At 38.1% G+C, this 27344-nt stretch overlaps 4 protein-coding genes across 7 annotated transcripts; 3 read left to right on the top strand and 1 right to left on the bottom strand.

The window, feature by feature from the left end:
• Positions 1 to 231: 231 nt before the first annotated feature.
• On the top strand, positions 232 to 4480 carry LOC103944794 (protein CHUP1, chloroplastic). Of its 2 annotated transcripts, XM_048571559.1 has the most exons (7): positions 244 to 1220; positions 1523 to 1966; positions 2053 to 2184; positions 2500 to 2681; positions 2826 to 2937; positions 3204 to 3347; positions 3915 to 4480. In XM_048571559.1, the coding sequence occupies exons 1-7, from the start codon at positions 684 to 686 to the stop codon at positions 4026 to 4028; spliced, it is 1665 nt and encodes a 554-aa protein (XP_048427516.1). In that variant the 5' UTR covers positions 244 to 683; the 3' UTR covers positions 4029 to 4480. The 2 variants fall into 2 exon arrangements, with proteins under 2 accessions (XP_048427517.1, XP_048427516.1); XM_048571560.1 differs by lacking the exon at positions 3915 to 4480 and having other exon boundaries at positions 232 to 1220; positions 2887 to 2937; positions 3204 to 3295.
• Positions 4481 to 10528: 6048 nt separating this feature from the next.
• Positions 10529 to 12496, top strand: LOC103944702 (diacylglycerol O-acyltransferase 3). Of its 2 annotated transcripts, XR_666881.3 has the most exons (3): positions 10529 to 11090; positions 11418 to 12301; positions 12410 to 12496. XR_666881.3 is itself a non-coding variant. In XM_009355164.3 (2 exons), exons 1-2 carry the CDS (start codon positions 10716 to 10718, stop codon positions 12183 to 12185), a joined length of 1143 nt encoding a protein of 380 aa, XP_009353439.1. In that variant the 5' UTR covers positions 10529 to 10715; the 3' UTR covers positions 12186 to 12496. The 2 variants fall into 2 exon arrangements, 1 of the variants encoding a protein (XP_009353439.1); XM_009355164.3 differs by having other exon boundaries at positions 11418 to 12496.
• A 905-nt stretch (positions 12497 to 13401) lies between these two features.
• On the top strand, positions 13402 to 18509 carry LOC103944703 (proline--tRNA ligase, cytoplasmic). 2 transcript variants are annotated; one of them, XM_009355166.3, is made up of 13 exons: positions 13402 to 13559; positions 13900 to 13956; positions 14054 to 14139; positions 14217 to 14309; positions 14764 to 14880; positions 15263 to 15450; positions 15709 to 15775; positions 15937 to 16059; positions 16160 to 16312; positions 16761 to 17045; positions 17539 to 17757; positions 18040 to 18133; positions 18252 to 18509. In XM_009355166.3, exons 2-13 carry the CDS (start codon positions 13917 to 13919, stop codon positions 18314 to 18316), a joined length of 1530 nt encoding a protein of 509 aa, XP_009353441.1. In that variant the 5' UTR covers positions 13402 to 13559; positions 13900 to 13916; the 3' UTR covers positions 18317 to 18509. The 2 variants fall into 2 exon arrangements, with proteins under 2 accessions (XP_009353441.1, XP_009353443.1); XM_009355168.3 differs by having other exon boundaries at positions 13449 to 13554.
• A 225-nt stretch (positions 18510 to 18734) lies between these two features.
• LOC103944706 (SWI/SNF-related matrix-associated actin-dependent regulator of chromatin subfamily A-like protein 1) lies at positions 18735 to 26489 on the bottom strand. The gene is made up of 24 exons (XM_048572269.1): positions 26041 to 26489; positions 25784 to 25847; positions 25543 to 25620; positions 25325 to 25413; positions 25185 to 25240; positions 24965 to 25040; positions 24733 to 24799; positions 24311 to 24377; positions 24111 to 24177; positions 23384 to 23467; positions 23266 to 23307; positions 22974 to 23129; positions 22131 to 22208; positions 21444 to 21512; positions 21081 to 21209; positions 20935 to 20991; positions 20577 to 20666; positions 20352 to 20417; positions 20148 to 20216; positions 19978 to 20082; positions 19683 to 19808; positions 19443 to 19501; positions 19333 to 19369; positions 18735 to 19164 (listed from the first exon to the last, which is right to left on the bottom strand). The coding sequence occupies exons 1-24, from the start codon at positions 26380 to 26382 to the stop codon at positions 18967 to 18969; spliced, it is 2271 nt and encodes a 756-aa protein (XP_048428226.1). The 5' UTR covers positions 26383 to 26489; the 3' UTR covers positions 18735 to 18966.
• Positions 26490 to 27344: the final 855 nt, after the last annotated feature.

Raw genomic sequence — 27344 nt, 5'->3', positions numbered from 1 at the left:
ACGGACAAAAATCTGAATGCATTAATTAATAAAGGGAAAATATCACTGTTCATAAAAAAATATCACTAACTTGTAGCTATTAAAAATTTACAAGAGAGTATTTATAGGGTGGTGGAAATGACTATATTCCTATCAAATTAATTTTATGAATAATTAAATCCCTCCTAATACCCAAAACTACGTTTCTTCCTCACAAATTCAAGAGTCTAAAATTTTATTTAATTCGTGAATAAATGTGTTAGGTGAGGAGTCTAGAATTTAGATAATTTTATGACCAAGAATTAAAATATGACAATTCTAACTGAACATTTATTTATATGCACAGAAACTGATAAAACACAGTACCACCAAAGCAAGCACAAATGGAATGTTTGAGTTCTCAGCATCTCAGGATTCTCCATACCCTCCACTCAAACTCGAAGGTTGCCTGCAGATTTGCTTGACACTGAGAATTTGAGTGGTAGCCAAGAAAAGGTGGTTTCCATGTGCCGCTGATCAATTGAGATTCAGCCATGCGTAACTTCGATTCATAATTTAATTACGAGTGCCATTGAGGAAAAGAAAAAGATGGGTTTTTAGTAGTTAAAAAGTCAAACTGCTCCATAAGTATCCATGCACCAACATTGCACCAACATTGCAGCACAAAAAATTCCAACTTGTTGCAGTCGCAGGTTGCTTGAAACATGTCTCACCAGACGACGCCGTCTTATCTCAGAGCTTCGGCTGCTTCCAGAGCAAAGGAGTCGCCGACTGCTGCAAGACCGGCAAGAGCAATGTCGGTGTCCCCAGATGTGAATTCGGAGAGTTTGAGGAGTACGATGAGGGCTCTCCTGCTCACCAGCAAGCCGGAATCTGGGGAGTTTGTGTTGGGATCTCAGAAAAGCAAGGAACTTGAGGAGAATAAGGTTGTGGGTCGGATTGGAAACCGCCAGGCCGCCGAGCAGTCCTCGAGGCCGCGGCGGCTGAGGGCGGTGGAACCCAATTCCAAGAGAAATGATTCGAATGAAGACGACCCACATGGGAAAAACAGAGAATTGCAGGAAAAGCTTGAGATGAGTGAGAGTTTGATCGCCCGTTTGCGGGCTGAGGTGGTGGCGCTGAAGGCAGAGCTGGATAAGACTCAGGGTTTTAACGCGGAGCTGCAGTCGCAGAACAAAAACCTCTCTCGGAATCTCACCGCCGCTGAAGCAAAAATTGCGGCTTTTGCCACTCCTGAACAGGTAAAGCCTCTAACTTTCATGAATCTAAACTATTATAAATTGCCGGAGTTGAATGGTCAACTCTCGGTGCACAGAGAGTGCATCTGCTCTGGCCAATGTAGTTCACGTCTGCTCAAACGTCTGTAATTATTTTCCATGAAAAAAGTCTTGATTGTGTTCTTCCATCATGTTAATATTTGAATGTGGATTTTTTTTTCTTTTATAACTAATATTGATTGTGTTATTTGACAAAAAATTCGATTTCGTTGTTGGAAATTGTGTCCTTAGTATCTGTAATTTAAATTTCGTGTTCTTGTTTGTAGAGGGAGAAAAATGGAGAGCACCAGAGCCCTAAATTCAAAGACCTCCAGAAACTCATTGCCAACAAATTAAAACGGTCAGTAGTAAAGAAAGAGGCAGTCAATGAAACAAGTCCTCCTATTAAAGCACCACCTACTCCACCACCAAAATGGGCAGTTCTTAGAGTCTCCGCCATCCAATCCGGGCCACCACCACCACCTCCGCTACCACCATCACTTCGGTCCCCACACCCACCCCCACCCCCACCCCCGCCCCAGTCCTCAGTGAGAGCAACTGCCGGTACCACTCAGAAGGCTCCAGCACTTGTAGAATTATTTCACTCATTGAGGAAGCAAGAGGTGAAGAGGGATTCACTGGAGTCTCGAAACCATCATAAACCGGTGGCTACTAGTGCACATAATAGCATTGTCGGAGAAATTCAAAACCGTTCAGCACATCTCTTAGCTGTAAGATTTTGATGTCTAATTTCTTATTTTGTTCCTCGGCTCAAAGTTTGAATCGTTATCCAATGACAAATTATTTCTTTTTCCAGATAAAAGCAGATGTTCAAACAAAAGGAGAGTTCATCAATGACCTTATCCAGAAAGTGCTGGCTGCAGCATATACGGATGTAGAAGATGTCCTAAAATTTGTCGATTGGCTTGATGTTGAACTCTCATCTTTGGTAAGTTCTAATGCCGACAAAAACCTTATTTACCTCACCATCCATGAGCAGAAGTTGAAAACTTCTCGAATCAGTTGCAACTTATGTTAAGATGGTAGACTGATAGGCTTTTATCGTGATTCAGCTCATCTGGCATTATTTTTGCTTTTTAGGAGGGGTTAACATGTGATAATCTTACATCACCTTGACTTCGGAAATTTTTGAAACTGCGTACCCCTACTAGGTTGTTTACTTGTTTCGGCGAATGCTTAATTTGTTCAGTGATTAAGATACATAAATGGGTGGATAAACCTAACATTCTCGTGCCTTCTACAGGCTGATGAACGGGGTGTCTTAAAGCATTTCAAATGGCCTGAGAGGAAAGCTGATGCCATGCGAGAAGCTGCAATTGAATATCGTGAACTTAAACTGCTGGAAAGTGAGATTTATTGTTATAAGGATGACACTGACATTCCATGTGCAGCTGCCTTGAAGAAGATGGCTGCCTTATTGGACAAGTAAGAACTCTGTAATGTGTTTATTAAAAGCAAACCACTTTCTAGGCGCAGAATATTAACATTTCTCTGTCTCTCTCTCTCTCTCTCTCTCTCTCTCTCTCTCTCTCTCTCTCTCTCTCTCTCTCTCATATCTCATTGTCTAAGGTCGGAGCGAAGCATACAAAGGTTAATTAAGTTAAGAAGTTCTGTTATGCGTTCTTATCAGGAATTGAAAATCCCAACTGATTGGATGCTCGATTCTGGGATTGTCAGTAAGGTATGCTCCTTGTTTGTGCATTTTATAATATCACTGAGGTTATAAAGAAATCCTGTAGTTTAATTTGAGAAGTAGAAATATCAGCATAGCATAAACCTTTTAAGTGCCTTTATTTTTTCGATAAATCAAATTTACTGCAGAGCCATATCAGCATATATCTCTGCCGTTCCTAGTGACTAACTTTGCTGTTCTTAGTCATTGATTACGGAATATGCTTTTATTTACATTGTATTTGAGGTGAATTGATGTCATCCCAAATTGTGCAGATAAAGCGGGCTTCCATGAATCTGGCTAATATTTACATGAAGAGAGTGACGTTGGAGCTTGAATCCATTCGAAATTCAGATAGACAATCAAGTCAAGAATCTCTTTTGCTTCAGGGCATGCATTTCGCATATAGGGCTCACCAGGTAATTCTTGAGCAGTTTCTATGCTGTAAGTAGATACTGTGTGGGAAATTTGGACCCCATATGGACAGGAGCTACTATATAATCACCTAACAAGGAACCTAATGTATTCACTGGATCAAAAGTAACGGTAAACAGGTCGGATTGCAGTGAATGTGCATCTGTTTCAATTTGGGAGTAGTAGATGTATAGCTCAATACTTTCAACCCCTTTATCATGAGAAATAGTACCCCGAGTACGATGAAATCCCAAAATTCCTGTATTTTGATAAAGATCTCTATTTATTAACATATGATGCATTTCGGGGACTATTATCATCACGTGTGGCATTTCTCTAGGTGGTTTGAAACTTTGGATGAAATTGTTTGGTTCCCGCCCAATGGTGTTCCTCTTTGACTAGTTAGCTAATGCTATGTCTTGGGGCCCCTTTTATAACCACTTCATTTATGTTTTTTGGTTTTCTGTTCAAGGCCCGAGGTCTTAAGAGAAGCTGATCATGTCAACGTTGTTCTTGATCTTTTCTGAGATGTCTCTTTTTCTCATCATGTTTCCATGTATGAATGTCTGCAGTTTGCTGGAGGTCTCGACTCTGAAACATTATGTGCTTTCGAAGAAATAAGGCAGCGAGTACCCGGACACTTAGGAGGTTCCCGAGAGCTATTGGCAGGCATAGCATCTTCCTAACAAGCTACAACGAAAGATTTCTTGCTGCCACTTACAGGTTCTTAAGAAAGTTAAGGATTAAGTATTCTGTCCTTCTGTCCCCATGGATTCTTTTGAAGTTTGCAAGAACCTCATCTCCCAGCTGCAAACAGAAACCGAATAATCCGACTTGACAAGGTTTACAATCAAATTTTGTGAAGCGTTGACAAGTGAACGAAATCTCCGCCAAGAACATTGAATGACTCGGGATGCCCCTAAAACCAGCTTTTCCTACTATCGACGATTGTGATAACAGATACCGTAAAAGCTGTATACTAATTATATATTTTCAGTCTGCTTTTTGTGTATAAACATCAAACAATCTTGACATATTTAATCTGTCTTTTTTTCGTATTAAGACATCAATCGATTGTGATGAGTTTAATCTGAAGAGATATATAAATGCAGCACACGTATGAGGTGTGTTTGAACTTTGAAACATGGTTGTACTCGTACATTGCCGAAGCTGAATCATTGTTGCTGATAAGAATGTTGGTTGGTTGCAGATTGGCATTGCCCCACGTTGTTTGTCTTGTTATCACCCTTTAACTACTGTACGAGTGTACCGCGTACGTTTACTAGCACACGAATAACCTTAAAATAAGTTGTGTCATACCTAAACAACGAGTATCATTCTCGTTAGGATTTGGATCCTTGCCGGATCCCCACCCTGGGGATCCTAGAGATCAACGAACACAGATCGTTGATCAAAAATCGTGTGGCCATAATTTTTTCCTTTTTTATATTTTTCATGCAAAACGATGGTGCTTTACTTCTAAAAATATAAAAAGCATTTAATTGGGACCGCACGATTTTTTATCAACGGTCCATATTCATTGATCCCTAGGATCCCCAGGGAGGGGATCGAGCGAGGATCCAAATCCTTCTCATTATACGAAGTGTTCATGTTACGTAGCCAAAAAAAAGTTGTTTAGCATATAACTATTACAAAAGGGAATGACAATCGACTCTTTTTTTTAAGTACTCTCGTTTAACCATATTTGTTGTTTTTATTTTATATATCTATCTATTATATATAAAGCCAATGAAAAAGTGAATAGTGATTTTGGTGTCACCAAGCTTTAACGAAAATATTTGGACAAAAATGACCCCAAGACAAAAAACTTGAAAGGCATGCCAAAATAATGCATCATATAAGGCAAGGGCATTTTTGTCATTTTAAGAGTGTTTTTTTCAAAATTAACTTTTTGGTACAATTTTTTTTTCTTTTTTATAATTAGTACCTCACAATATGACACACCCCAACCTAAATCGAGGCATGTTGGACGTCACGTGATGGTGACGTAGCCATATGCGCAGTGCGGAAGTGACAGTAATATGAAGATGTGAGAAATCAAAAACCAATTAACTAATGCACACAAGACAAGTAAATAAGTGTGGGAAGAAGTGTTAGAGTGTAGATACACATAATCAGAGCGTAGCTGCCAAGGTACAGTCCAGCAGGCTAAATACTAATTACACAAGTATGAAAGAAAACCCTACATTGATGGATGTCTGTCAGAACCGCCATAGAGTCCTCGTGAGCCACCCCCACCAACACGCACTTCTATCTAGAACCTGGAGGGGCGCAAAACAGAAAACGTGAGTGGGCAAAAACAAAGCTTTTCAAAACCATTTCTCTTTCCAAAAGTAATAACCCCTTACCATAAAACCCGTATAGTTTCCCAGAAAATAAAATACATATGTATATAAAAATCACGCTCGAGAGTAGTGAAAATCAAATATATGCCATGTCAAGTGTCCCAGTATGGAAATAAGTAGCTAGGTGAAATAAATCAATGTAAAATAATATGTCAGTCGGAGTCACCTAACGTGACCTATACGGCTGAACCTATAGCTCATCAGATATACCTGCACATGAGTTAGAACTACCTATTGTAGTCTGTACGACAAGGCTAGGTGCAAATAAGTACGCTCAAGTGTTATGATCATGTGAAGGCTATGCGAATAATCGCGGGTCACCTATGAGTCGGAATCACCTAATGTGGTTTGTACGACAGAGTTATGCACCAAACTTGGATCCAAGGTGAGTGTGCGGTGCGGGAGGTGAACATCACGTGAAGGACTGTGCCCTAGCCACAGGCGGGAGCACTAGCACCGGGGTGCAGGATAATGAGCTTTAAATGCATCTACATATAACCACAAACAATGCATCCACGACCAACAATATATACTCACCTGAAGCTTACATGGGCGTCCGCATCAAGCAACAAATGCATATCTATACTAATGCATACTCTAAAGCATAATGCAGTTGACATGGCATATAAAATCGTGACTCCATTTAAAACAAATTTCTGGGTAAACATGAAGTATATATACGTATATATAGAAAACCAAAAGCCTACTCATTGGTATGTAGCTGGATCGTAAGCCACGAGTCTCGCCTGACTGCGCTCGTCCTTCGGAAACGTCTCACCTATATGCGAAACCACTATTTTAACGTTAATTTTAAGTACATAACCAAAACCGTGTAATAACTTCTTATACGTTGCTCAATTGAGGTGTTTGAATATACCATCGTGGTTTACTCAACACCACGAGCATCCCCATATTTTTAGAACAATTTTCCGATGTCCCATGCACCCTCACAAGCCTGCCACGCGTAGGCACGTGCTTGGCACACAGACAGAATTTTTAACGCTGTTAGGGAATATTCCGCTAAATAATAGAATATTCTGTTAACTTTACTTGACGCCGTTAGTATATTCCGTCAAAGTTGATGGAAAATTCCCCTTCCTTCTACGGTGGTTTGTCGGATTCCGGCGCCGATCGCCGATCGCTGCTGTGTCGCCGAAAACTGGAAAATTTTCAAATTTAAATATCTCACTCAAATCTCAACCAATTTTCACAAACTTTACATGGATTTGAAGCCCTAAACAAGTAGAACATGTTCTTACCACTTTGAAGTCCTAAAACCGATGGGAAATAGTCATTCTTTGATATTCCGGTCAAAACTGCAACTCAAGGAACTGACCTATCTTGACGTCTAAAACCTTCCAAAACTTCTCTATGGTCTATGTGAAGTTGTTTTAAGACTCCCTTAAGCCTTGAAACTCCTTGAAACGTCCATGATCACGATGGAGTAGCAGAGCACCTCGCTGGAGCTCGCGAGTTCCTAGGTTTCCGAGGTCCTTTCACAAAACTAAGGGTATGATTAGGTTCCTGACCTTGCAAGGAACTCAAAAGTGACCTCCACTAGTTCGATCCTGTGCAAGATGAAGATGGTTGGGTGTGTGTGTGTATGAACTATACGGACGAAGGAAAGATTGAGAGAAAGGGTAAGGGTATGTACGTGTGTGTGAGTGTGTACGTGTTGTCCGAATTGGGCATAGTTAAAAAGGATCTTAAGCCCAAATTGGACTGCATGTTTAGGGCTAACAATTGACTCCAAAACAAACCTAAAATTCTAATTGGACCCAAGAAAGTAGGGGGTGTGGTGATTGGTCTATTTTCTTAGCCCAATTACACAATCGTTTATTCGTAACATTTTTGTTACGAACCCAACTCGACCCTAAATCGGGTCAACACTCTCATGATATCGAGTATGATTTAATTACGTCAATGGGAAACTAATTTAAAACCATATACGTACATTCACGTCACTACGACTCGAGGGTATAATCGTCATTTTCACACATTCGAGGATAAAATATATATTAATTCGAGACGGGTCGTCACACAATAGACTAGCAATAATGTGATTCAATTTCTCTATTTTTAAACACGTTCAAAACATCTTAAAAGGCGTGTAATACTGGTTATAAGAAAGGCATTTTGCACACAGATAATAATATGATTAAATAAGTTGTCAATGTTGTAGACCTATTTGATTGAACGATCTAGGATTTAGAAAGAAGGGGCCGGCTATGGTTAGAGAGATGAGAGAGTGATTTAATTGTGAGGTGTGTTTGATTCACCCCATTGTGCCTTTATGTATAGTAGTAGAATAGGTAAAAACCTTTCCCTTTAGGATTACAATATTTAATAGGTAATCTACTCCTAATAGGAATATAAGATACATTCTCATATCTAATAGGATTTACACAGTCACATTTCTATTCTAAATATAACTGCAACTGTCACATCCCGACCTGAGGCCCACCACATCCTGGGCCCACTCCACCATCGTCGCACGATATTGTCTGCTTTGGACCTCGACCACGCCCTCACGGTTTTGTTTATGGGAATTCATACGAGAACTTCCCAGTGGGTCACCCATCATGGGAGTGCTCTCGCACACTACTCGTTTAACTTCGAAGTTTTCATGGAACCCGAAGCCAGTGAGCTCTCAAAAGGTCTCGTGCTAGGTAGGGATGGGAATATACATATAAGGATCACTCATCTGGGCGATGTGGGATCTAACAATCCACCCCCTTTAGGGGCCTGACGTCTTCATCGGTACATCACGGCCAGGTTTAGGCTCTGATACCAAATTGTCACATCTCGACTCGGGGTTCACCATATCTCGGGCCCACTTCACCACCGTAGCACGATATTGTCCGCTTTGGGCCCCTACCACGCCCTCACGATTTTGTTTCTGGGAACTCACATGAGAACTTCCTAGTGGATCACCCATCATGGGAATGCTCTCGCACTCTACTCGCTCGCTTAACTTCGGAGTTCCTACGGAACCCGAAGCCAGTAAGCTCCCAAAAGGCCTCATGCTAGGTAGGGATGGGAATATACATATAAGGATCACTCCTCTGCGCAATGTGGGATCTAACAGCAACACTTCCCCTTGTGTGCGTAAATATTCAACAAATCATCGCATCAGATCTTCAGCAAATAAGGTAGAATAATTGATGAAGTCATCGGTACAACTGGTGATCACGAGTCTCAAATTTATTTGAAGTATGCATTTGTAGTAAAACTCACAAAATCTCGCTATGGTAAAACCCATAGACTAAAGAGAAAAGTGAGAAGTATGCATAATGTCTAACACAAACGTCAAACTGGACAAAGGTAATGAATTCAAGGGAGTATGATCATTGCAGGATGGGTGCCTCATTTTAACAAACGATATTATCTACACTAAGGGGGAGGGGTGGGCTTGGCCTGACAATGTGTTAGTAACAATGTGATTCAACTAGTTGTTTATTAAATATTATTTTCTCTATTTTTAAACAAGTTCAAAACATCTTAAGAAGCGTGTAATGCCGGTTATAAAAAAGATCTTTCGCACATGGATAATAATGTGATTAAATTAATTATCAAATGATTTTGTTTTTTTTTTTAAACAAACGATATTATCTACACTAAGGGGGATGAGGTGGACTTAGCCTCACAATGGGCTAGCAATAATGTAATTCAATCAATAATATATTAAATATTATTTTTTCTATTCTAATTGTAAATTCTATAGAGACCGATTTTATTATGTGAATTCAGCTGCTTTAATTGGTTTATGAGGGGTTTCTTCTAACATGATCTAACATTACTCATTTACTTCAAATATTTAACTTTCATTTTGTCAATTTACTCATATAAATACATTTAAAACATGTAAGTTATGCATTGCACGCCGTGATTCAAAAAATATCATCTGTACGCGTGTAAGCGCGTGCAAATTCATATTAACGTGTTGTTTTATATCCAATTCAACGGTGACAAGTCAAAGATATGTACAATAAAAAATTGTATACTGTTATCATTTTAAAATCTAACGAAAAAAAAAAAAAAAAACGTGTTTAGCTATCCCTTTTTGAAAAATCTATAATAAAAATAGTGCGCAAAATTTGACACAGTAGTCAAAGCATGCTAAACCTTCTAAATTCTAGAAAGAACGATAATAGTATTTTGGATTATTATGTCAAAAGGGTAATGTTAGTGAGATTTTTGAGTGTACAAAATACATATTTACTATACTAAGTATTATAATACAAGTGGCTGGATAGTTAAAGAAATACTTCAACTACTTATATTTTGACACTTGATACACCATATCGTGTTCCTGGCACCTTGAAAAGTTATATAATGTTAGGAAAACTAACTATTTAGATCAAATTTCGTAAACCATATGTCGTGATTATTGACGATTAGATTACTATTTATGTTTTGATTAACGTATTTATATATTATTGGTGACACATCTTATTGTAAATTTGATCCAAGAATTTGGGTTTACATAATATTACTCTGTATTAAATGTGGGCTTGTATAACTAAATTGAGTTAAAAAGATATTTGTTTTTGAAAAAGTGGTATTTTCTATTTTATAGCTCAAAAGTTGAGAAAGGCAGAAATGCTTACTTGGCAGCACATGTGGCACCAGTTGGCTTCATCTCCACCCTCGGATCTATCGAAAGGTGAAGACTTAAACCTATTCGTGTGGACAACCGAAAACGGCCACAAGCTTCCAGATGCCCAGCACCCGCCATACCACGTCATCACCCGCCAATTAAAAACGTCCACGTGGCTCTAACAGTTAAAACCAAAGCCTTCTACGTCACCTCGTCTCTCTCTCTTCCTCCGTCCTTCCGTCCCTCCCTCTCGAGGAAGCTACGCAGACGCAAGCTCTGATCTTTACGATTTAAAACGACGATCTTTTAATCGATTTCACCTGCAACGCTGCAACTGTTAATTCTGTTACACGGTTCGTTGTGTGGGTCTACGGTTTCCAAAATTTCAGCATCTTGTTTAAAGAGCCATGGAGGTCTCCGGCGTCGTTTCCCGCCAAGTTCAGTGCTTTTCCGCCGCTAAAATCGACACCACCTCCCGTTCATGTACAGCGTCGTTTAACTGCGAGCTTCGCGTTCTGGGTCGTCGAGATTTTGGAGTTTCACTGAGAACCAGAAGGCCTCGCCGGCATTTGAATTCCGGGTTTAGCGACGACGGACATTTACAGTATTATCAGGCGGGTTCCATGTGCGGTGGTATGAAGGAGAAGGAGAAGGAGATCAAGAAGAAGGTGAAGTTGCTCAAGGGGTTGTCGAAGGACTTGGCGGCGTATTCTCAGATGGGTTTTGGACCGTTTGGTTCTCAAGAGGGTTTGGTCGCTCAACTTCAGGGGAAGCTGATCTCGGTATGTTTCTGTTCATTTGAATTTTATCTCTGTAATTTTATTTGAATTGGGATTTTCGTTTTTTATTTTTTTCTTCGGATTTTCATGGTAAAAATTCAATCTTTCTGCTGTGAATTATGCAATTTTATATTTTAAAGGTAGTTTTTTTTTATTTTTTTTTTAAATTTTATTTAGTTAACATAGTCTTGATCGCATTTAAATCTATAAGAGTTTGAATTTTTGTGGGAAGAATGAATCAGACGTGTTTTAATTTTTGCGAAATCGGGTTTTGTTACTAATGATTTATTGAGCTGGAGTGATTAAATGTGTAAATTTCCATAAATGCAGGAAGGTGCTGAGGAATTATTGCTAAAACAATTGGAACAGTTAAGAGCAGAGGAGAAGGAATTGAAGAAGAAGAGGAAAGAAGAGAAGGCAAGGCTTAAAGCCGAGCGGATGAAAACCATGGTTGACAATGAATCATCATCGTCTTCATCGTCTGAATCGAGTGACAGTGAGTGCGGGGAGGTGGTAGACATGAAGCGCCTGCAAAGTGAAGTCCCGACGCAACCAATTGTAGATAATTTGCAGCCATTTGCTCATCAAGAAGGGGGATTGTTGACCATACCAAGCTCGCTAGCTACTCATCAAGAGAACACAACTGTGGAAAATGGCATTGATTTTGGAAGTTCACAGATAGATCAGAAAGCAGAATGCTGTAATGGAACTATTACTAGTTGTGGCAGTAGCGGTAGTATTGGCATTAATGAGTCTTTAAGTAGCGCAGTTGTCGGAGTTTCAGCGAAGAAGATTGAGGTGTGCATGGGAAACAAGTGCAAGAATTCAGGAGGCGGAGCATTGTTGGAAGAATTCGAGAGGCAGATGGGCGGTGAAGGAGCTGTTGTAGGGTGCAAGTGTATGGGAAAATGCAAAAACGGACCTAATGTGAGGGTTTCAACCACTGTTGGCGGGATTCAATCCGAAGGAATGGATGACTCCGTTAGAAGTCCGACGAATCCTTTATACATTGGAGTTGGCCTGGAAGATGTGAGTCTCATTGTGGCTAATTTAATTGGGGAAGAAAACAAGGATTTGGACCTTGTTTCTGCAGCTTAAATTTAGCTATTTACTGATCTGCATAGAAGGGATTTGGCAATAGAATTGGTTTGTTTTTGGTGTATAATTTATGTCTTATGACTTGTAAGTTTGCATTTTTACTGTCATGTCCACAGGTCCTCTGATCTGCATAGAAGGGATTTGGCAATAGAATTGGTTAGTTTTTGGTGTATAATTTATGTCTTATGACTTGTAAGTTTGCATTTTTACTGTCATGTCCACAGGTCCTGGTTCTTTATAACTTTTTATCTTTCTACAGTATAAATGTAAATAGACAGATGGTGTATCTGCAGTCACTACTTACAAGTTAATCACCCGCCTATCTTTTTTTTACTGTATTCTTTATTCCTGACCATCAAATTGAATGAATCGAACAAAAACAACAAACGAGACCATATTGAATGAATAAAACGAAAATAACACACGAGACCAAGCTCGAGCAAGCAAGAGGAGCAAAATGGTGTGCGGTGGTTGCAAGTCCCATCTGTTTTTCAACTATTGCTTTGAAAACAAGTAATGGATGGATCGTATTTTACTAATTCCCTGATCCGTTTGGTAGTGTTGAACAACTAATGTTACTTGCTAGACACCAACCAAGAACTACGTGGGATTAGGTCTCGCTTTAACGCGGATATTAGTTGTTTTGACTATAGAAAATTTGGCTCCATTTGTCCGGCTTATATCTTTCTTTTTTTATACTCAAGAATTTGAACTCGGGACCTAACATTAAGATCAACTTTATAAAAAAAAAAAAAAAAAAAAGGATTCAAACCTTTTGGTCCTTGAGACTAGAAAATAATATTTAGTCTTTGTCCAAAAAATAAGATAATGATTTCCATGGACTAAACTATAAAACTAAGCATATGCGTTTTGTACATACCTAAACCTTGGTTAATTGAGTTTCTTGGGTCTCAAGCTTCTCAATAAAAAAAGGAATCTAAAACAAAAAAAAAGACCTAAAGCCTTAATGCCTAAATATAAAGTCCTATCCAAGAGTTGTAACTCCATCATTACTAATCAAACTAGAAAGAAGATTTGGCAAGGTACACATTATATTTCGTATTTTCTTATTCTAAAGGCCTAATTTAATTATTTATGATAATTTTAATTTAATTTGACGCTTACCAATCTTTCTAAACTCAATAGGATAGCTTTGGGGCCAAGCTTATTGCTTGTTTGGGCCGAAGCCCAAAAGCATCTCTCAGACAAAAGGAATTTCTAAGAGGCGAATTAGGGCAACGGTACAGTGATAGCACAATTTCTTCGATTCTGCTGTCTTCTCTCTTTCTTTATTATCAGAAGAGGAAGTAGGCGAAGGAGCGAGAAGAGCAGCAAAGCTCCGAGCCGCAAACGCAACCAACCAGATTCAATTGGGTACTAAAAGCTCAACTTTCCCAGATTTTTTTTCTCTCGTCTTTTGGGGGTCAATTTTGTTTCTCCTTCCGTTTTTCTACTATTTTTTTTTCTGCATTTTTCTTCGTTTCATCCTCGAGTTGTTCAAAAATGGAATCTGGGTTTTTCCTGTACGCTTTTGTTCTCTTCTGGGTCTGCTTTAGTTTTACATTTTGTGGTATTGTTTAGCAAAAAGAACTGAACTTTGAGCTTAATTGTGCTATCCAGATATGTAGAATGGTTAAAGTTTGTAGATTTATGGTTTTCTAGCACTGCCCATTGTTGTAATAATCTTGTATGTGGTGCGTGTGGTCTGATATAGGTTAGAGATATCGAAGCATGGCGGACCAGGGTGCTAAGAAGCCCAATGCCAAGGGTGGTGAGCTTCGCTTTTCTGCTTCTCAATTATTGGGTTGTTCTTTGATTTCTGTGTTTCTGTTGGCTTAGCTTTGGTATTAATATTTCCTGATTTTTAGGAGGGAAAAAGAAGGAGGTGAAGAAAGAAACCGGTCTTGGTCTTTCCAAGAAGAAGGAAGAGAATTTCGGAGAGTGGTATTCTGAGGTATCTGTCTTAATCTTGTCTGGGGTTATTCAACAATTAAGTAAGTAATGAATTGACCCATGTTTTGTTGCGTGTAGGTCGTTGTTAATAGTGAGATGATCGAATACTACGATATCTCTGGTTGTTATATTTTGAGGCCATGGACGATTGCAATATGGGAGACTATGCAAGTAAGCACATTTTTTGTATTTAATCCATTTCATTTTGTAAATGAGTTTTTTGCTTTTAGAACCAGTAACAATCACCCGGTCACAGCATTTGATAACACATTCCTTGTATAGTTCTGAAGGACTCAATTTAAATTTGACATCGTATCATGGTATTGGTATCAATTGATGTCATCTCACCCCATCAGTTGATAACTATTTTGCCTGAATTCTTTTCGACAATTTCAACCTGATGCTACCATTTCATTTTCCCTTGTTGTCTGAGTTTACTTTAGATAATCCCATTTTGCACTTACGTGATTAAGTATCGGTGGCTATCTTGTGATATATACATCCCTAATGTCAAAGTTATGAACTTTATCTACCAGTTTTTTTACGTTTGTAGATTTCTAGTCCTTCAGAAAATTTCTATGCAACTCCATCACAATTATTCACTTCAAACGCTGTTACTTTGCAGGCATTCTTTGATGCAGAAATAAAGAAAATGAAGATAAAGAATTGCTATTTCCCTTTATTTGTCTCCCCTGGTGTTCTGGAACGAGAGAAGGATCATATAGAGGGTTTTGCTCCAGAGGTGAGATATGTCATTTGTGTGACATAGTTTACTGTGTTAAATGTAAACAAGCACATACACATGCTCAGTTGGTTGTTGATTATAATTTCATATTCTAGTTTTCTTTCCCTGTTTCTCTCCTTTGCATGTCCCCTATTTTAGTGTTTAGCATGCAACCTTCCCTTTTATGTGTTTGCCTTGGTTTTTTTTTTTAAATCAGATTGTTGTATAATGATAAATTTGTAATTTGATTGTCACTTTGCGAAAATTTAAGCCTGTCTTGTTATTCCCCAATCACCACCACTGTGTTACTGTTTGTGTTTGTTTATTTATTTATTTTTTTTGAGAAGATCTTATTTGTTTAAAACTACCTCTCTTTTCATGCTTTAATTTTGATAAATAGGTTGCGTGGGTTACAAAGTCTGGAAAGTCTGACTTGGAAGTGCCAATAGCAATTCGTCCAACAAGTGAGACTGTTATGTATCCTTATTTTGCTAAGTGGATCAGAGGACACCGTGATTTGCCATTGAAGCTAAATCAGTGGTGCAATGTTGTCCGGTGGGAGTTCAGCAATCCTACACCATTTATCAGGTATTACAATGTGTCATGGTTTTGGTGTGCTTATAATACTGTCTGTAGTGTTTTTGTGGTATTGACAATAGTGCGATGAGTCAAAACCTTTTTGTTCGTTCCGTTTTGTTCTCATAGATTTCAAATTCAGTTCTTGCTTAGTGTTTGCTTGCATATTTAGTCAGGGTTTTTAATTGTCCTCTATGTCAGAGGATCATTTTCTTTGAACTCTCTCTTTTGTAAGTTTGTTCAATTTGGTTTTTCGTCATATGATCTCAGGAGTCGGGAGTTTCTTTGGCAAGAAGGCCATACAGCTTTTGCAACAAAGGCAGAGGCAGCTGAAGAGGTAAGGAGTCACTTAAATTGCTGTTTCCCCTTTCTGTGCCTATTATGTTTCTAATCACACTTATAGGATAAGAGTTGCATTTTTACTGTGCTGAGTTTGATTCTCAACCATTCTCACCTTTCCTTGGAAGATTACTTTTTTATTATACATCCTGATTTTAGGTCCTTGAGATATTGGAACTGTACCGGAGGATATACGAGGAGTATTTGGCAGTTCCAGTTGTGAAGGGAAAAAAGAGTGAGAATGAGAAATTTGCTGGTGGTCTTTATACTACTAGTGTGGAGGTACTTGATATGTTCTTTATGTATATGTATATGCATAATTTGATCTTACTTCTTATGCCTCTTCTATGGTGAGCTTGAGGATATTAATTCATGCATGCAGGCTTTTATTCCAAATACCGGCCGTGGTGTACAAGGTGCCACCTCACATTGTTTGGGTCAAAATTTTGCCAAAATGTTTGAGATTAATTTTGAAAATGAAAACAGAGAAAAGGGCATGGTTTGGCAAAACTCTTGGGCATATAGCACTCGAACGGTAGCTTTGCTTTCTTCTCTCTTCTGTGTTAAAGTTTGATTCAAAGTCCATTCTATACAAGAACGATTTTTCTTTTTTCTTGAAATCAATTATGCATACCATGCATCAAGAACGTTTTTGGTCATACCATATCAATATCTATATTTTATGCGATTTATTTTTATGTTGAAGCAAGTCTGAGACTATTGAACATTCCATATAGGTAGGTGCATTGTCCATGTTATATTGTTCAGTACCTTAGGCTGTGTTTCTCTTTCTAGTGCATAGGGTAATATGTTTTTACTGGTGCATACAGTTTAACTTAGGGACAATGCAAAATGTTTACTACTTCCACCACAAAATGCCAATCTTTTTTTTTCTATGATGTCACCCCATTGTTGCTTTTACCATCCACATAATCTTTTTTGTTTTTTACTAGTGTTCTTATCATTATTGGTATTTTGTTTAGATTGGAGTGATGGTGATGGTGCACGGAGATGACAAAGGCTTGGTATTACCACCTAAAGTAGCAGCTATTCAGGCTATTGTGGTTCCAGTGCCTTACAAGAATACTCCTATGGAAGAGATATATGATGCCTGCTCGAAAACTGTGGATACCTTGACTAAAGCTGGTATTCGTGCTGAGGCAGATATAAGTGACAACCAAACTCCTGGTTGGAAGTATTCACATTGGGAAATGAAAGGTGTTCCTCTAAGGATTGAAATCGGAGCAAAGGATCTGGAAAAAAATCAAGTGAGGCTGTTCTTCCATTTAATTCGATTTTCTATCTAGTTGCTCATATTTGCTTCTGGTCTTTTTGTCCTGTTGAGTAAGCTTGTCATTAGGCCCAGGGACCTGCTTAGCACAGATCTCATGGTTTTATTTGTGGCCCTCATTATGAAATGTAAGCTGCCAGAAGGCAGGTTGGGTAAAATACTTGGCATATCAGGTCTTGGGCAAGTCTTGTATATTCGAGTATGACATGTTAAGTATAGATGCATCTTTTCCTGGTAATATTAGGGCCTGGACCTGTCTTGTGTGTGGACAAGAAAACATTAGTTAGCCTGTTCCTTACCTTCAAGGATTAAAATGGGAGTCAATGTATGAAATGTTAGCCTGTTCCTTACCTTTATGAATTGGCAATTATTAAGATGCTTGTGTTAAAACTGTCGTTTGTAATCCTGTTTTCCTGTCAAAATCATTGGTGATTCTCTTGAAGGATTGAATAATGTTTGCTTGGTTTTAGGTACGCGTTGTCCGCCGTGACAATTCAGCAAAAGAGGACATTCCTGTGAGCAACTTGGTTGAGCAAGTACAAGACATGTTGGTGAAAATTCACGAAAATCTGTTCAATGTTGCAAAGGAAAAACGAGATGCTTCTATCAAGGTTGCAAAGACTTGGGAAGAATTTATGGAAGCTCTAAACCAAAAGAAAATGATCTTGGCTCCTTGGTGTGATGAACAGGTACTGTAATCTCTGTCGCTTATATTATGATCTAGCATCAGGCACTTAATCACTGTCACTTAATCACCGTCACTTACGATTTTGTGTTTTTATTACATGACGGGTATCAATCTCTCATATTAAGTTCTTGCCTGGTTGGGTTCTTAGATCAGCACTCAGTTTTGTTGTATGTTAAATAATTATGTTGTGATTGTGTTTGGTACTATTTATGTTTCTTTTTTACAAAACTTTTAGTTTTTCTGTGATTGTCTTTCCTTTCACCGTTTCCTTCATATTTACCAGGCAGTAGAAGAGGATGTGAAAAAACGAACAAAGGGTGAAATCGGAGCAGCCAAGTCACTGTGCACCCCATTTGAGCAGCCCGAACTTCCTGAAGGTACATTTTTAATTTGCGTACGAAACTTCACAGCATGTTTAATTTATGGCCGGCAGGTGCATTCGTTACAAAGTAGTGTCTCTAGTGTTTGGAATTTGAAAATGCAACTTCTGTGCAGGGACACTTTGTTTTGCCTCTGGAAAACCAGCGAAGAAGTGGACCTACTGGGGCAGGAGTTACTAGACAACCTTTTTTTTCAAATTATGCTGTTTATTTACCCCCACAGTGTTGGGCTAATACTTTTACATTCCTATTTGCCTTGAGGACTGAATTTTAAATTACTCAAAAATTGTTTTGTTCGACGGCGTACCGTCTCCGCCTGTAGTTAATACGATACTTGCAGTATACAGTTAGAATGTGGGCATGAGTTTCTTCTCGTTCTTTTTCGAACAATGGTGCCTTTTAGGCGTCTCAGATGTAGCCATTGCCAAACTGAATAACCTTCCACTGAATGCTTCTTTCCTGAAAAAAGCCACCCTTACCTAGGGTGATGTGACTTACGAGCACTATCCCTTGGGTGCACATGCTTGAATTTTACTTTAAGAGGTCCCGATCTCCGAAAATTCTAGTATGTTATAGTATATGGCATGCACCGAATGAATGGAGAGTACACTGGTGTATTCTATAAAAACGCTCCTATTTTTTAGAAGAGTATTTGCGGGGGGTGATCCGATGGACCTCGATGGATTGCATGCGTGTCGAAACAATCTTGTATGCAACTCCGGCAACATCTACATAACTATACGGTTACATTAACCTCACACGGTAAGATCACCATTCGCATCACTAGTTTAGCTTCAATATTGTGCTCTAAACGCACCATTTGGTAGTCTTCATTCAGTGCTTTGGGTTTTTGAACTTGGGTTGATTTCGGGGTCTTCCCTGCTGTTACAACGCTTCATGTAAGAGTCGATTGTTTTCTGCTTTGAAGGGCTGCTTCTCGGCTGGCTGAATGCAAGTTTTTGCTTTGCAGGGCTACTTCGTGGCTGGCTGGCTGCAACTTCCATGGTATTCTCATGGCCATCGAGCATCTGATTGTCCAAAAACCAGAGTTCAGTTTACTATAATAAAAAACGAAGTTTCTTTTCCCTTTTGCCCCAAGAAGGAATACAGAAGATGAATTAGAGCTCAGTAATGTGTGCATGTATGTGCAACGAATACTATATTTAAGACGCTCCCCAAGAAGTGATTGAAATTACCTGTCCGAGATTTTCCAACTTGCTCTGAACAACATCCCTGAAGATAAAGTGTTAAGAGATACAAAAATCATCAAACTATTTGGAAGGTAGACAATTGCGAAAAATCTTACCATATAATGTCATCAACTGTGTCGTTTGCTAGAAGGTAATATATATTGACTGAAGACACCTAAAAACATGAACAAAACACATCAAGGAAATGCATCAACGTTTGCTGTTTGTGTATTAACAAATTAAGAATAACAATAGGCTTAAGGTCAGCCCAACACCAATAAGCCTTGGAAACATGAACTGTCGAAGAGAACATTTTTAAATTATTGCAAGGAGTTCTTCAGAATCACGAACTTTAACTGGCCAATTCTATGAGCACGATCTTCAGCTTGAATTAGGTCGCCAGGAGTCCATGACAGTTCTGCGAAAATAACAGTGCTTGCAGCTGTCAAAGTTAACCCAACGCCTCCAGCTTTGATAGAGAGCTGCACAATGATATTTAATGACAAACATTAGACGCAAATCACAGAACAACCTGAGTTGTAGCACTCCAAAAATTTCAGTATTTTGTTTTTTAACAATTTTCCAACTACAACAGAACTCAGTAAGGCTACACAGTAAAACAAAGTAAATAAATGAAGCAAACTGCCATACCACTGCTGCCTTGATAGAATCTTTTTCTTGAAATTCTGTAACATAAGCTTGCCTCGCCACGGTAGGGATACTTCCATCAATTCGAATGCAACCCACTTTCTTTTTCTGGAAAATTGGAAGTTCTTATAAGAAATTGGTCAATCCTAGAGGAAAAATTCATGTGGCCTTACCAGAAGAAACTGATATATCGAATCAATCATGGACTGATGGTGTGCAAATACAAGAAACTTGCAGCCTGCCTGCAAGAACCATTATAGAACGTTTAAAACTCTGAAAAGGAAAACATGCAGACTAAACTAACGATAAGGAAACACAAGCACCTTAGAGAAATAAAACTAAAGAAAGAGAGCAGGATATAACATAGGGTGAAGTACCTCAACGACAGTTCCCAGGTAATCCAAAACAGCTGGGATCTTAGCCTCAGCAGAATCAGTATATACCTGGAGCACAAATGAGGTAGTTAAAGGGTTCAAAGTGGCTATCCAATTGTAAAAGAAAAACTACAATAAGAAATGGGGTGACCATTCAGCATTTTCGGTATAAGAAAGGAACTATTTTGGCCCCATTTGCCCTATACTGCGAGCGTAATGCATGAATACCTTATTAATAAGATTCTTCTCAGTAAACTTAAGTGAATCAACCTCTTCTTTGGATTGGCAGGCCTTAATTTTCCCTTTTACCACTTCCAACTATAAAAAAGGAGATAAACAGCAGCTAAGCTCTATTATAATATTCCTTATATCAATTAAACTTTATGACATAAATAATGTGAATAAACACGGTGCCACAGCAAAGAAATCATAGAACTAATAAAAGATGGGGAAAAAGGAAATTAAAAGGCTTCATATAACATAACAGCACAACAGAACATGAATAAACTTCAGCTAGTTGGAACTCCAAGAGGACAATAGCTACTTATTCTCAACTTATCAACTTCATTGAAGAGACTTAGATTACCTCCCGGAATAAAGCATTGATTTGTTTCATGTCCTTTTCAGCCAAATCCAAAAAGACCTGAGATCAGCAAGGGCGGGGAAGGAAAGATAAAGATCACTAATTGTAACAGGACTACTAAGGCCCTCCCACAAGTCACAGACACTGACCTGTTGCCTACGCTTCACAGGAAGCTCAGAAAGAACATCATTTTTTAGTCTGCGAATCATCACTGTTGCCTTCATCAAATTATGCAATTCTTCATGGTTACATGCACCTTGATACAATCCAAATGTTCCCTGAAATTGCAAACGAGTAAGGAATAAAATCTCTTATGACCTGACAGAACATCTTCAGGATAAAGAAATAGTGACTTACACCCTTGCAATATCAATTACCATATTCATGAACACTTTTGTATACATCAGGATACAAGGCTTCAAGCTGTTAAATTTGAAGAAATTAATAAACAAATGAATACATTCTAGATAAAGATACATATATGCAGTTTCTTAACTAGAGTTTTGAAATACCTGCTTAAATAGTTCAATCGGTCGGGACAAAGCAGGAGTTCCACTCAGCAATATTGCGTACTGAGCCCTCTGAAATTGTTGAAAACGAGAGGAGAGAGAGAGAGAGAGAGAGAGAGATTGAGATCAATACTTTCAATAACCCTATTGCATTATTGACCAAAATGGGCATAAATTCAAAGAGAAAAAACTCAATGCTTTCAATAAGTAGTTTTTTGAGCTTTTACTCCTTTCTATATATCTACCAGAAAAGGCCTAAAAAATCAGACTTTAGTTGATGACTTGATGCAAATTTAAATTGATAAATGTTGAAATTGTTTCCAGTATTTTCATCAACTTCAATCACTGAACCAGCCTATGAGGTTCTCACAATTGATAATACTGGAAACAATTTTTTCCAGTATTTCCAGTATTATCAACTTCATTTCTTCTTAACCATGCAATTGATAATAAAAGTAGTGAACCTTCTCAGATTCACTACTTTTATTATCAATTGCATGGTTAAGAAGAAATGACAATGGTATATCAGTGTTACGTGGTCAAGGTAGGAGGCACCAGAAAAATATCTTACTAACGTACACCTCAAAATACTTATATACAAACGGTCACTCAAAGGCAGGTTCTAGAAGAATGGAATGAGAAAAGGTTAGTAGTTGCAAAGCTAGTCATCAGTTCACAATAGAGAAAGACCTTTATGACAGGAAGGGAGGCACTTGTCCTCTTTGCTTGAGCATTTTTCAAAAAGTGTGACTCATCTGCAATCACAACCTGAACAAAAAATTAAGAACATATCAAAGGAAGCAGCATCTGAAAGAAGCGGGAAACAGAAAGAAAAAAAAAAGAAAAAGAAAAGAGAGAAGACCAGCAGGACACTATTTATCAATTTAAAAGAGGCTCAAACTGTTTCTAAAGAAAATTTTATGTAAGTGTTAAAGTCCAACATGAAAACTAGAGTGTATACCTTGATCCTAATTCCTAACATAAATATCTAAATTCCTTATAAAAAGTATCCAAGGAAAACACCAAACTCTTCTATCATTAGGTCTGTTAGAAATGTGAAGGACAAAGAACCATTGGAGAGAAAAAGGAAATAGTTTAAGATTTTCATTCACATCCTACCTTTACAAGTGTAGCACATGGTTCCATGTAATCAAGTGTACTGCAAAGACTTGTGTTTTAGCTAACCTAGAGTTGAACGGTAAATAACAAACATCTCTAAAAACTAATCAATCTATAATTATGAACTCTTTGAAAAATATCTAAAGAAATGAAAGCCGTATCAAAGTGTAGTAGTGTACTCATTCTTTCACATGTTCTCCAGCTTTAGGTCTTTTCACACCAAACCATTTTTGGCCTAATAGGCATCATCATTTATAATACTTAAATGCTTTAAAACCATCCAAAAAACAGAGGTGGAGGATGTGTAGGGCAACATACTCTGTGTTCTGACACAGCTGATGATCAAAGATAAAAGATTGTGTTATTGAATACAGAAGGTAAAATGAACATTACACTGATTGTTTTAGTCCTCACCTTAAACTCAGATGCCATCAGTAGATTCTGAATTTTAGGGACTACATCATAGGAGATGATGTTAAATAGGCCATCAAGATGAATGGTCCCTTTGGCGTTTGAGGATACAATTGTAAACCCGCTTTTGTTTGAACCACTGCATTGAGACAAAACAACCTAGTGGAAAAAGAATTCAAATACAAAGTTTATAATAACTAACAAGGCATAAGACCACAGACAAATCTGTTCAATATTCAAGCTGCATAAACAAAAAGTGACCAGAATATTTAGACAAGAATAGCGAACAACATACAAGTATATCTGATGAAGGGATGTTCATCCATGGTTGAATCATCTGCAAGAAAGAAAAAGGGTACATTACATTTGGCAAGATCAATCTTCTTACTAACAGAATTCAATACCGCACTTACAGAGGCCCATTGTAAACGCAAGGAAGATGGTGTGATTACAAGAACAGGCCAAGAGTCACGAACACAAGATGCAACAGCAATAGCCTGAAAACAAAATGTATAAGGTATCAATCTGAGGCTGAAATTGGGAATGGTTTTGCAAAGAATTTCCAATCCTATGGAAGCATAACAAATCACCCTACAACTGAACTCCACCATATTGGCACCATATTATACTAACAATTCTGGAATTGGATTTAATGAATGAATTCAACCCAAAGTTCTTCTAGTTACTCAAAAATCTGGCATCTGCAACTCACCATGAGACAGCACGCAATTTGCGATGTCCTCCAAAGATCCCACTGATATTTCTATCTAAACTTTCTCCCCTAGCTTCTACTCACCTTTTTTCTTCTATATCTCTCTGTTTCCTTGAACCTATAGCAAGATTAAATATTCTTCATTTGTCCTCCAAACTTCTGATTACCAAAGTGTCTGACATTTGCAGGTTCTAACCCATATAGTCATAGGAACTTAGGAAGCGCCCACCTATGTTATCCTATTTTAGCATTCTAAATACATAAAGTTCTACAAAGTTAAAATCCATAAGATTAAGAGCTGCTTGTCAAAGGAAAACGACCAGGAAAACTTGTATATAAGTGCAAAGAACTTTCAAATGCAGGATTGGTTGTATGGGACTGTTTTATCATTGAAGGTACAGAAAGAGTAAGCATGAAGAATTTATTGCCTGTAAAGTCTTTCCCAATCCCATTTCATCTGCAAGGAGAGCACGCCCCCCATGCTGCAAGATAAACCTGGAAAAAACAATACTGATAAAGTTTAAAATGATAACTAAGAAAACGACAATATTTTATGGGAACAAAACTATTATACATATCCACAACATTATCAGAAAACATATGGTGAATCTTCAGATTTACAATATACCTAACACCTTCTCGCTGAAATTGCAAGAGCCTTGATTCAATACAACTAGGTATCCTATCATATTGGTCTGGACAGGGAAGAGACCAAAAAAAAAAAACAATTAAAAATATGAGGCAAATGTTATAAAGAAAAAAAATGAAAGATGTATAGAACCTGTCACTCTAAAACAAAGCGAGACATAGAATACCACAATTTAGACCAATATTTACTCTTACAAGGAGCTTACCCTCAAACATATAGGAAACATATTTGTCAACTAGCTTTTTTTTTTCCTTCTAATTTACATGTTACAGATCTTATTCAATCAACCAGAGAATTAAGTAAAAGCGGAAAACTGTCTGGAAAAGAAAAAGACAACTCGTACCAACATATCAATTATGCACAAACTGAACTTCGCTAATACGAGCATAATCACCCTTTACCTCGAAGGTCTGGAACAACAGAGGTAGCAGCAATAGCGCGGTGAACTAAGGGATCTAAGTTCTCTACCTGAAACAAGTTGCAACAAAGTATCAAAAAATGAAATGAAAAAACAATCCAGATTTGGTGAACTTCAAACACAAATGGTAACAATGTATACATCAAAATGTTCCAATTTAAGCTGAACCATCATGTAACACCTAAGTAAAACTGGAAAAGGGCAAAAGTTATCACCTCAACGTTAACACCAGATGTCTCATGAAGAACTTTCTCAGCAGAAGACAAAGAAGGTATAGGGAACATCCATAACCTGCAGATTCAAAACTATTACATCTGTCTGGGGCTCCATCCCATAACATGCCCATGTTTTTAAAAAATCCATACAAGATATGAAGAAAAAGCATAAAGCATTTTGCAAGTGGCTTTGGGTAGGAAGGAGAGTTGAGTTGGATACCTTCCTTTACCGTACCATGTGGCTTTGGGGATCTTGCGAACAGCACCTACTACTGCCTGGTGTAACATGGAATCTAATTGATAAGAAAACAAAGAATTTGACAAGTGTTGTGAAGGAACATACTTTACCTAAAGGAATACCTGGTCATAAGGAAATTTTGCGGCAATGTTTCCACTAGCATGAAGAAAAAATTTAACAGTGATCTTAGGTAGCTCCTTTAGACGTTCACCTTCTTGCAAAAAGGCAACGAGATAGAGGTACGTGCCCAGAGTTAGACAGAATATAACAATGCAACCAGCGAGTAATATAATCAGTTGAGTGCAAAAGGTTCAAACTGGTATGGAATTGGAAGACTAACCATTGGCCATTGTCAAGATGGGACATTTAATTCCTGATTCGTTTTCGACATTCAAAGTGATAACTCCTTTTAAGACCACTATTCATGCTCGATAGAAGTAGCATATGTGACGAAGAAGTCAAAATAAGGTTTCATGCTACTTTTTCTTGGAAATAGTTGATTTTTAACACTTCAGTAAAAGAGAAGAGTTCAAAACTTCAAAGTACTTGTCTAATAGAAATGGGTAAGGAGGGAAAATTACCAAGGTTTACTTTACATGGGACTGATGGAGGTAATACTCTAGTCCCGGCAGACAAAGGTGCTACCTGCATTGTTGCAAAACAAACATGTAAACAGATAAAGGTGTTAAATTTCTAATTTTTACTAAAAAAAAATCCAAGAAAAACATGGCAATAATTCAAAATTCAGAAATAAAGAAAGAACACTTCCAATTAATTAGGCATCCGAAACCCTGGAAAATAAAAGAAGGAGCCATTGACGGGAAAAAACGAATTTCACCTTGTTCGGAAGAGAATTCGAAATGGGTTTCGCAGGGGAACTCTGGAAACTACAGTTGCTGTTGTAATTGTTGGGAAAAGATTGGGGCACCTGGAGGAGATCATATGAAGGATACGAAGAGGAAGAAGAAGAACACGTGGAAGCGGAGTTGACGCGTTGCTGAGCGAGTTTCTGGAACGCGTCTCTTTCCAGAGAGTCGAATTCTTCGGCGCTCAAATCCCAGTCGTCGTCGTCCAACGCCATTGTTGGACAGAAAACTGAGAGAGTTGCAGAGTGCCGAGAGAGTATTTGAATTTTTGGGGTTTCGGATTTTTTTTTTTTTTGTCGTCCTTTTTGCGACATGAACGTCTTTCAAGCGCCAAAATGAAGAAAGTAACGATGAAAAACCTGCCGCCGTTACACGCCTGATTTGGGCGCTAACCTCTTTCCGTTTGACCCCTAAACTATTATCCTAATTTAATTTGATCTCTGAACTATTTTTTTGATAAAGTTAACCTTGAACCATCTAAACTTAGCTACTTAACTCTTTACTATCATATTCGATGAAATTTTATCCGTATTGTCATCAACTACTTGACGAATTTATCCTTAGTGAATCACGTGTTAAATTATGTGCTAATATTTGACAACAAAATGAATGAAATTTTATCGAGTCTGATGAAGTTCTAATTAGTTAGTTTCAAATAGTTCACGAAATTAATTTACCTATAAAATGTCAACTTCAACTAAGATAATAGTTCAAGAATCGAACAGCAATTACCCCTTACTTTATGATATTTAAGTAACCCAACCCAACTATCAACCTTTGGGCTCTCTATTTGGGCCCATCACGAGGATGGCTCACTAGGCCCAAACTTCTTCTCTTTGATAATATTTTGTTGGGTAAAGTTTGGATGAGCGTTTTAGAAAACCCAAATGATGTCAAGTTATGAAAAATGGATCATAAACGTAACATTGATGAAATTAGAGAAACCCTTCACACTTGCTTTTGTAATGCTCAATCGCTCATGGAGGGTTTCTCTAATCTTATCCATGTTACATTTTATGGTCCATTTCTTCGTAATTTGGCATCAAGCTCTTGAGTCTCCTAAAACCCTCATCCAAACATACCATTAGGGATTTTCTTTTAATCGAGATTTTCAATTTGATTTAAGGAGAAAGAATACCAACACAATCAAGGTGCATACCAATTCTCAAGTGGAACATGAATGATCAAGTCAGGTAGGGCTTTAGGTAGTTGAGATGATACGAAGAGAATCACTCTCAAAATCACCCGTTCTTGAGCAACTAGGGCCTGAACGAGT

The sequence above is a fragment of a genome, unplaced genomic scaffold (assembly GCF_019419815.1).
Source record: "Pyrus x bretschneideri cultivar Hongxiangsu unplaced genomic scaffold, Pyrus_bretschneideri_v1 Contig6, whole genome shotgun sequence".
In the NCBI taxonomy this organism is placed as follows: domain Eukaryota; kingdom Viridiplantae; phylum Streptophyta; class Magnoliopsida; order Rosales; family Rosaceae; genus Pyrus; species Pyrus x bretschneideri.
This window is presented reverse-complemented; position numbering and strand designations above follow the sequence as displayed.